We start from the raw sequence: 10,204 nt of genomic DNA, 5'->3' as shown, positions 1-10,204 counted from the left end.
GGTCGCCAGCCAATCACAGGGCACATATAGACAAACAACCATTCACACTCACGTTCATACCTGAACATGCAAACTCCACACAGAGATGGCCGAGGGTGGAATTGAACCCTGGTCTCCTCGCTGTGAGGTCTGCACGCTAACCACACAACCACCGCGCCGACCCGTACTGCAATTTCATTTAAAAAAAAAAAACATGATGTAAGATAGGAACTGGGGTTGTCTGAACTGGGAGTTGTTATGATTCTGTTTCTTTCCATGTGGTAGGTTCCTCCAATAGCTCCATGCAGCATATATTATCTCTCCAGTCTCAGCAACAAACAATATGATTGCAGAAAGCAAACCAACAAATATTATTGATCCCTAGCACACACAAGACAGTTAATCAATGAATATATATCCCCCCACACACACAGACGGCACAACAAAATCAATTTTGAGGAAAGATGAGGCATCAGCAAGTCAAGTGAAGTAGTTAGAAGCATATCCAGCATGCTGTGTAATGGGACACATTTAAAAAAAAAAAAACGACTGTGGGAGGTCGCAGTGAGAAATGTAACAAACAGGTGGTGGCTTGTGTTTGAACTCAAAATAGGAATTTCTGTAATTGTTTATCTCAGTATCTGGTCACACACACTTTTACTTTCTGGCCTCACACAGATGATTTATTGATCTGAACAGTCTCCGAAGAACCTGCATAATTGTTTCATCACATCGCCATTATCGCCCCCATCATGAGCCGGGTGTCAAAAAGTTTGAAAAGTCCCAAAAGGGTCAATCTTTCAATACTATATTGAAAAGAGCATTCTTCTTCATACATTTCAGACCGACACAGGCTGCAGTTTTTTTATTGCTTCATTTATTGCATGGCCTTCAGACTGACCTAAATTTCATCCTTTTCATTTTCCCTTTTCTTTAGTAATTTACTTTTACAAATGATAACCTCGCCTTTATGCCCTGAATGGGTGTATTTAATGAAAACAAACTATGTGCAAAATTATTTCTGATTCAGCAAGAAACATTTTTCTTTAATTACATTCAAAATGAATGACATTAAATGACATGTTGTCAATTGTCAGTTTGCTAAAAGTCCACGACACCACCCACAAAAAAATAAATAAATCGGCTTATCACATGGTCAAAAGAGAAAGAAAGCAAAGCCACATTCAGTATGAGATTCTTCTCATCATAAGGCAAGAGTATCTGTGGCAGAAATAGCTGCAGGGTGAGAACTACTATATATAGGCAGTGTTGTTAGCATGAAACTATGTCAAAGGCGCACACATATCCCACGGGGGTTAATGTGTAAGCCACATGTCAAAGTCCACCGTCAGAATAAGTAGAAGGCAGGCAAAAAAAAGAACTCCCATATCAGAAAATACTACCGTTTGTGGAGGTAGACTGATCCTTAGTTCACAGAATCAAAAACACGTCAAAAAATCACGTTAAAACATCTTTACGTGCAGCACATCATAATAAATATGTTTAACTTTAATTAAAAATACTTTCATAAAATTAGCAGATGGGATATATATATTGTGCAGTTTAGGAATAACACAAAAATAACGCAAAAACACAGCATCAATAATATCAAGCCCGTATATATTCCCAATAATAATACACCAATCCACAAAAAACAAATTACATTATAACACTATACAGTGGAACCTCGGTTAGCGTCTGCCCCGGTTAGCATGTTTTTCAGTGAGTCGAAAATGTACGGCACAATTTTGCCTACATTTGCATACATTTTCCAGTTAGCGTACACTATGTTGTGTATTTAGTGGTCAGTAAATTAGCATCCTTAGCTTGCTAACAAGTCAGTCATCAGCAACTGACTCTCAAAAATGTTAACAAGAGACGTTTTTGTTGTTTTTTTATGTGTATAAAACAGTTGTAAATGCATACAGATGATGAATTAAACATTTACTGTACACCTTGTTGCTTATGTGCTCTAAACACCTGCCCACCAAGTTCTCTGATTGGCCGAAGACGCAATTTTACTAAACCTTAGCCAATCCTCATTGCTTATGTGGTTATCTCACCCCATCCCTTGTCACTCTGCAACACTCTCACAGCGCTGCAGATTAGTTATGAAGTCGGTGATATATTTTTAGGCGGCTTCAGTAACGGGGTGTCAAAAATAATTAAAAGTAATTAGTTAGATTACTCGTTACTGAAAAAAGTAACATTAGTAGTTATTTTAAACGCCGTTACTCCCATCACTGGAGATCAACACCCTCCTCTTCAAAACCACCATCCAGTTTTGTTGTGAATTATTTCCCAAATTCAATCGTGTTCTTTATCAAAATTCTGGCAACTTTCTTTGGCTCCATTTTGGTTTACTGTGGTGAGAAACAATATTGAATTAAAAAATAATAATTTGCGGCAAAACCGGGAAGTGGTGTTGAAGAGGAAGGTGTTCATCTCGATAACACATTGTGTCTTTGGGAACATCAGAATCGTAAAAATTACCTTATTTGTTCATTGATCCTTTTCATTTATATCTATTTCAATTGTTTTCTGCTTGTTAAACTATAAAAATTTGTTTTTTGTTAACATTTTGATCCATAATTAATGGATTTTGATTAGTCGGACCTTCAGGAATAAATTAATGATGCTAACCAAGGATCCACTGTAAGTCACATTTTAAAAAAAAACTCAAAAACATGCATCAGATTTTGGACAAAAGTTGCTATGAGATATACATTGTATATGAGATATATTGTATATGTTGTATATGAGAGGCTAACTTGTGTTTGGAGTCAGAAAGGAACAGTTAATTGTGATGAGTCACTAAAACTGAATAAAAAGGTTATCTGAGGAAGCCAAAAATGCTGACTGATGCACCTGATGCAACTTCTTCAAAACTTTCTGCACATAGTCGACAAATAATTTTCACGTACGGGGTAAAAAAAAAAAACGAGGTCTTTCTGTCATCCTTCAATGCATCGTTGCAGCATTATGCCTTATTTGATTCACAGTAAGTGCGTTCCCTTTGAACAGATAATTGCATGCACTGACTTACACGTAAAACTACCTTGCTATCTCATAGTGCAAGATATACATGAATTAATTCAATTTAGGATTAATGAGTGAGATCGAGAGCCTTTCTGAAAAACAATTTAACACTTGAAGTGAGAGCTGAATTGCCACAAGACTGAAGACTTCCTTTGCCAAAAAAAAAAAAAAGCTCCGAATTTACAGAGCAAGCGTTCTGTCTACACCCAAACAAAGTAAGCAATTTCATCCAGGTCGACGGGATAGTCTGTGAGGTGCAATGGCTCTTTGATATCAAACCTCTCCCCTTTATAGCTCTTCCAGCGACCCGCAGGAAGGTAAATATCACGTTCTTGCTTCCCAGGTTCTAAAACTGGGGCTACCATGAGATCATCTCCAATCAGGAACTGGGAGTCAATTTTATAAGCTGTCTCATCACCTGTGGCGATCCACCACAAAGGTCGTATGATCGGGTCTCCGGTGTCCAGCACCTCACCGGCCAGCTCCAGAACCCGTGGCGCGACAATACTCTGATGGAGAGCTGTATATTTGCGAGCGATTTCAACCACCTCGTTGTCATATTCCCACGGTGGGATAGAAAACTGCATGGAAGGCATGAAAGCGGATAATTCCAACCAGCGAATGTAGAGTTCTCGATCAGGTAAAGCCCGATTTCCATCTGTGCGGTTCAGATAAGCATTCCCTCCGATCATGTCTGGTAGAATGAACTGATAACCCAGAATGCTGATGGTGAGTACTGTGGGAATAAGAGATTTGAGCCCCAACTCATAGCCCCACACAGAGTCCCTGTCAATAGGTCTGAAGAAGCAGGATATGTTCTGAGATTGGTAGCCGCTACGCAGCTCTGCTCTGTCATTATACGGAATAGCCATTTCTGTGTAGCGTCTCGTGAAAAAACTTGGATCCCGGATGGGAGTTCTGGTGCTGAATTTCCATGGTAAGTAGTTGGTCTCGCCAGCATCGAATTTGAAAGAGGACACTCCATATTTGAAGCGCAGGGACCGAAGCTGAAAAGCAAACCAGTCACGAGCTTCTGGGTTTGTGAAGTCCACAATACCGCCTATGCCGTTCCACCAGCGCACCAACGCCGGCAGATGACCTGTAGGCTCTCGAACAAACAGCCCCCTCTCCACGCAAGTATGGAAGTTCGCAGAGTCGTAGTTGACAAAAGGGTGAATCCAGAGGGACACAAGAAATCCATCTGATTTGAGCTTTTGAAACATGGAAGAGGCATTGGGGAACTTGACTGGGTCGAAGTCGAATTCTCCATAGCGAGGCGTGTAACGGTCATCGAGTTCCAAGTGGCTACAGTTAAAATTATGCTTGCGAATGTTTGCAGCATATGTCAAAAGTTTTTCTTGATCAATGTCAGTCCTATGAAGTGCCCATGTGGACCAAATAGGATGCTGAAACATGGCTTTAGCAGGTACTTTATTTGGTTTGTTGAAGTACCTACGGACCATGTACTTGTGTATGGATGTAACATCCAAACCCACGCATACTCTGTAGCTAAGTTCAGCGCAAGGAGCCTCCCATGGGTTTGGCTTAAACGGACTGTCATTGTAACGAGCTTGGAAGTACATGGTCTTCTCTGTGTCGTTCCAGCCGAGGTGGAACGGTACAGAATTATTAATTTTAATAGCCGTGGCATTGGAGGAAAGCCAATAGCTTTCCAAGATTCCCCCAAATTCATTGCGGTTTGAGTAGATGTCACTGGTAACAAAAGGTTTGGGAGACTGTTGTCCTGAGATCGAAATAGGCCAGTGTTGAATAGCTGACACCGCGCCACCATACCAATGAGCAAACTTGTATGTCATGGCGTGCTCGACAGAAATATCTGGAACGAGTTCCTCCCAGCGTACACGATAGCACTGCACCGTGTCTTTGGGCCGCACTGTCTCAATGAAGAAGTTGAGGCTTCTGTCAGTGGTGCGTCCACAGCTAAGAAGCTCTCCTTCTTTAGTGCAAGAGTCCAAATCCAATGTCCCTGATCTGTTGGAAATGACCCAAGCATTAACCCAAGATGTTGCTAAAAGTATTTCAAAAATAATTGTATAAATACATTGCCTTAATCTAAAGGTAAGCAAAAGCTACTCACCTGAAATCCATTCTGAAAACAATAGCGCCTCCCTGGTTGCGAATAATGTAGCCATCTTTATTTAGATCCAGCAGCTGAGTCTTCAGTAACTCAGCTTTTCGAAGGGAAGCAATGTAATAAGACCACGCAGTCACTGCAGCTATCACCAGTACCAGACCAAGAACTCCTGCCCCCACTAAGGGTCTGGTGTCCTTGCTGTGTTTTTGCTTGGGGATAACATCTGTAATTGTGCCTCCCGCTCCCCCTGGTACAACCTGGTACATGACTTGCGCTGCTCACCCACCAACTCCTTGGGTTGACACTCAACAGATCATTGAATTGTTCTCAGGGGAATCCTCTTCGTTGCTCTTTGTCTGTCATAAAGAGAGAGATTTTGTGTGATTACATAATGTGACACAGTTTATAATGACAGCATAGTAAGGGGTACAGGGTTTTCAGTACAGACTACTAAATTTGGCACTGAGGCAAATACAGACAAATACAGTCAAGGCCAGCCGTTAGCTACTGAGAGTCGTGACTAGTGCCAAGGAGAAACCAAAGATTAGAAACCCTTTACCGTCTCCTGTTTGTTAAGACTTCACATTCATACCTATGGACAATTTGGAGTGGCCAATTAACCTAGCATGTTTTTGGAATGTGGGAGGAAACCGGAGTACCCACGAGGAGAACATGCAAACTCCACACAGAGATGGCCGAGGGTGGAATTGAACCCTAGTCTCCTAGCTGTGAGGTCTGCGCGCTAACCACTCGCCGCCGTGCCGCCCTATTTTCATATTTATTTTAGTATTTTATTTAGCATTTGTTGGAGATTTACCTGCTAGCTAGGTTGATGGGCCGAACCATGATCTTAATATGGAGGTACATCCTGAACCATGATCATGGCCCTTACAATAAAGGACTACAATGATACATCACCATAATTCCGTTGGTTTGTGAATATGTAAATTTTGTCATGCAGCCTCTCCAACTATTTAGTACATTTGTCAGCTCAAAGCCTGTGAACTTTATGTAAACTTTAAAAGCGTGTTTGAGATTTAAACAACAAATCCACTGCCAATTATCCACCAGAGGATGAGATGCACTCTCCCTGCTGCATTTTAAACACACAACTTCAACCAAAGTCATTTGTATGGGAGGAACTGAAGGCAGAAAGGGGGGATTTTGGCCTTAGAGCTGTGCCAATCCAAGGAGGCAGAGGAAAGCATACTAAACTTTCTGCTTCACCAAGCAAAACAAAGCCAAGCTGGAAGTAAACTGACTCCTTCTGGCTAGTTTGAAAAACCTGAGAGAAAAAAAAAAAAACGACAATGTCTGCATGTTTCACGTCCAAACATTGATGTTAGTAACTGTGGCTTACATTGCACATCAGATAAAAGATAAGCCAGTCCTCTTGGTAATTCCCCTTACTATTAATTACCAATCAAATTGACTGATTCTGTGTTCAACCACCCTCGGTATGGATTTTCCCCCGGCAACACAAGAGATAAGATAAAGCCATCATTAATTAACCCAGCACCGAAAGCTGGTTCCTCTCCAGCTGCAGTGCCCAGGCAGGAAGCAAGACAAACAGATTTACTGCATCTGAGTCCTATTCTAAAAGGAAGCCAAGAGGGGCTGTTCAGGCAACACAACACTGTTTTTACCTAAGAAGATAACAATATTTGGGTTTGTTTACACCACAATTACATTTGGGAGCATAACATGATAAACCAAAGAGTGTGAACAGCATGTAAGCATGAATACAGCGTATGTACTACAGTGTCAAATTGTCACGCATAAACATTACGAGTGTCACGAGACGCCCAACTCACGAAACAAGAGATTGGGTGCATGTGAACAAAACAATATGAATTTTTAATTAATTAATTCATTCCTTTTTTACCGCTTATCCTCACAAGGGTCGCAGGGGTGCTGGAGCCTATCCCAGCTGTCTTCGGGCGAGAGGCGGGGTACACCCTGGACTGGTCGCCAGCCAATCACAGGGCACATATAGACAAACAACCATTCACACTCACATTCATACCTATGGACAATTTGGAGTGGCTAATTAACCTAGCATGTTTTTGGAATGTGGGAGGAAACCGGAGTAACCGGAGAAAACCCACGCATGCACGGGGAGAACGTGCAAACTCCACACAGAGATGGCCGAGGGTGGGATTGAACCCTGGTCTCCTAGCTGTGAGGTCTGCGCGCTGGATGTTCAATTGTGCTAATTAAAAAAAATGTCCCAATAACTAATGTGTGATGGGAGAATGTTGAGAGATGCAGTTTTACATTAACAAACCAAGTTTATTTGTTATTATAGCTGGAATTAAGGTGTTTTACTCATTTTTTTTTTGTCTCTCCTGTCATGATCCGCACTTGTTTTGGTCTGCTGCCCCCTGTTGTCTCGGTTCTGTCCTGCAGCGGACTCCTGCCTTGCTCTCCTGGTCTGCACACCTGTTGCCCATCAGCCATTAGGCCTTCTTATACCACTCCACTGCCCTGTGATTGGCTGGCCACCAGTCCAGAGTGTACCCCGCCTCTTGCCCAAAGACAGCTGGGATAGGCTCCAGCACCCCCCGCGACCCTCGTGAGGAAAAGCGGTAGTAAATGAATGATGGAATGAATACCACTCCACTTCCAGATCGTTCGCCTTATCATGTCTTTTCATGCCTGTACCTTGCACGCTTCATTTTTGCTCTTGACCTTCTGTCTCGCTGCCTTGTACTCGTATTTTTTCTGCCTAGTGTCTGTAAGTAGTTGAGCAACTTGGTAAATCCTTATTTGCTACTTTGTATGTACTTTTAGCTTCCCAGTGACCTTCTGTCACTGGCATCTTTTGTTGTACTTTGTTTTTCCTCCTCTGTGAGTGCTACTTTTTTATGCATTAGCCTTGGTCTCTGCTCTGGGGTCCTCAACGCCTGGCAAAAGTGCCACCCAGGGTAACATCTCTTACAGCATTTTTTCCATCAAATGTCAATGAGATGCAAATTAGAAGATAGCAGCCAATAGCAACTTTTCTTACTTTTCTCAATAAAGGCAAAAGTAACCTTAAAGTGTATTTATCCCACTCGTGACTCATTTATATGCATTGACAAGTGGGGTACACTTAGAAGAACAATCATAAAAATCTACAATAGGCCTATCCCAATAACAAATCATAATCATTGCGCATGTAATTACACTAAATGAGTAGGGTGTCCATGCAATTGCCGGAGCTTCTCTGTGCCTGGCTCATAGCTGAAAGATAAGCTGTCTGATGAAAGCTTTCCATTTATCCATTTGTTACAATATGCTGGATTCATGTTACTGTGTATTTTAAGTAGTGATGGGAATTCCTGCTATTTTCAAAGAGCCAGTTCTTATGGCTCAGCGTGCTTGTCTTTTCTTCTTCCAACAGCACTGATGGATGTACAGTTCTAATGTGCCTGAGCAATATGAAATGTTAATCTTTGCTTTTTCATTATCAACGTAGCTGAAATGTGTCTAGTGAGTCTCCCCTTCTCTTCTCTGTCTGCGTGTGGGCCTGCGCGGGGCACACCCACCTGTGCCCCGCCTGCACAAAACACACCCAAACTCATGCAGTTGAGCAATCATAAATAGGGGGAAAGACATGTATACTTGTGGGGGAAACATTTTTGAAAATTGTCTAATTAACCAAAAAAATCCCTCTGCACACCCCCTGTTAAATACTATATTTACTTTGATATCCAAATATTTGCCTCTTGGGAGCAAAAAATCTGAATCATGTCAATAGAATCATTTGTGACATTATTGTTTACCTGCAAAGGGTTGCAGAACATTGCAAATGCATGGTAGGTATACATGCAAATGGGCTGTCACTTTTCAGATGCAAATATTGTTTATTTATTGTTTTCAAAAAATAATCATTACTTTGTTGACTCCCTAAATACAATTACAATACAAATCTATAACTTTGGGCTGCAAGGTGTGGTTAGCCCGCAGGCCTCACAGCTAGGAGATCCGAGTTCAATTCCACCCTCGGCCATCTCTGTGTGGAGTTTGCATGCGTGGGTTTCCTCCCACATTCCAAAAACATGCTAGGTTAATTGCCAACTACAAATTGTCCATAGGTATGAATGTGAGTGTGAATGGTTGTTTGTCTATATGTGCCCTGTCATTGGCTGGCGACCAGTCCAGGGTGACCCCGCCTCTCTCCCCGAAGACAGCTGGGATAGGCTCCAGCACCCCCCCACCACCACCATGTGTGGATAAGCAGTAGAAAATGAATGAATATCTATCACTCTATAAATAAATCTGTCAAATGTAGTCAGCCAAGTCCACCCCTAGCTTTGAATGTCAGCCCCTGAAAGGTTAAGTTCCAAACCAAACTGCCTTGTCATTGACGTTAAAGGAGGACATTTGGACTCGTCTTTGTCTGCTGTGTAAGGTGAGAAAGATTAATATCTACATTGTCAGCCATTCTAGGGTGACAGTAAACACAAACATGCTGATGGGAGTCATCACCAGGCTGAGAGGGGGGGGGGGGGGGAGAAGAGCACGAGCGCGTGCATGCAATCATCTTAACGTCATCTCGCTAATTACTCAACGTAATGATTTCAAACAATAAGGAGATGTCGAACACAGCATTATATACGTGGAAAACATATTCTTGTCAGTCTGGTGACAGTGGTTATGTATGTGTTGTGTGAGACTAGTGAGGCAAAGTTAACGGAGGGAAAACATCCAACGAAACACACATGACTTACAACATAAAAACCGTGCAAACGGTCTCTTCCAGCGTATTTCAGTCACTTATTATAAAAAGTATTTTTTTTCTTACCGAACAGTGTAGAAGTCCGCTTCGAACCAGACACAAGCCGTTGCCACAACTCTTGAGTCGAAAAAAAAAAAACTTCCAAGACAGTTGCGTATCCGCCTTGTTTTCGCGCGCGGCATGATGGGAAGTGTAGTCCGTCGTCACTGTTGTTTTTGATTGAGCTGTAAAGCAGGCCTTTTTGGTAATAAGGGAATTAACTAACGAATAAAATCATCATTTATTATTATGATTATTTTTCAGTACTGTACCTACTAACTGTAGTTGGCTATTATATGGACTTTATGGTAGCGGCCACAGGAAGCAAT

At 41.8% G+C, this 10,204-nt stretch overlaps 1 protein-coding gene across 1 annotated transcript; it reads right to left on the bottom strand.

The window, feature by feature from the left end:
• Nucleotides 1-433: 433 nt before the first annotated feature.
• Nucleotides 434-10,066, bottom strand: myorg (myogenesis regulating glycosidase). Its single transcript, XM_058091353.2, has 3 exons — nucleotides 9,903-10,066; nucleotides 5,117-5,469; nucleotides 434-5,010 (listed from the first exon to the last, which is right to left on the bottom strand). The coding sequence occupies exons 2-3, from the start codon at nucleotides 5,377-5,379 to the stop codon at nucleotides 3,219-3,221; spliced, it is 2,055 nt and encodes a 684-aa protein (XP_057947336.2). The 5' UTR covers nucleotides 5,380-5,469; nucleotides 9,903-10,066; the 3' UTR covers nucleotides 434-3,218.
• Between the last annotated feature and the right edge of the window lie 138 nt (nucleotides 10,067-10,204).

The sequence above is a fragment of the Doryrhamphus excisus genome, linkage group LG11 (genome assembly GCF_037039965.1).
Source record: "Doryrhamphus excisus strain RoL-2023G ecotype Guam linkage group LG11, RoL_Dexc_Guam_v1.1, whole genome shotgun sequence".
Lineage (NCBI taxonomy): Eukaryota > Metazoa > Chordata > Actinopteri > Syngnathiformes > Syngnathidae > Doryrhamphus > Doryrhamphus excisus.
Note: the sequence above shows the minus strand (reverse complement) of the source record. Positions and strands in the feature narration are given on the sequence as shown.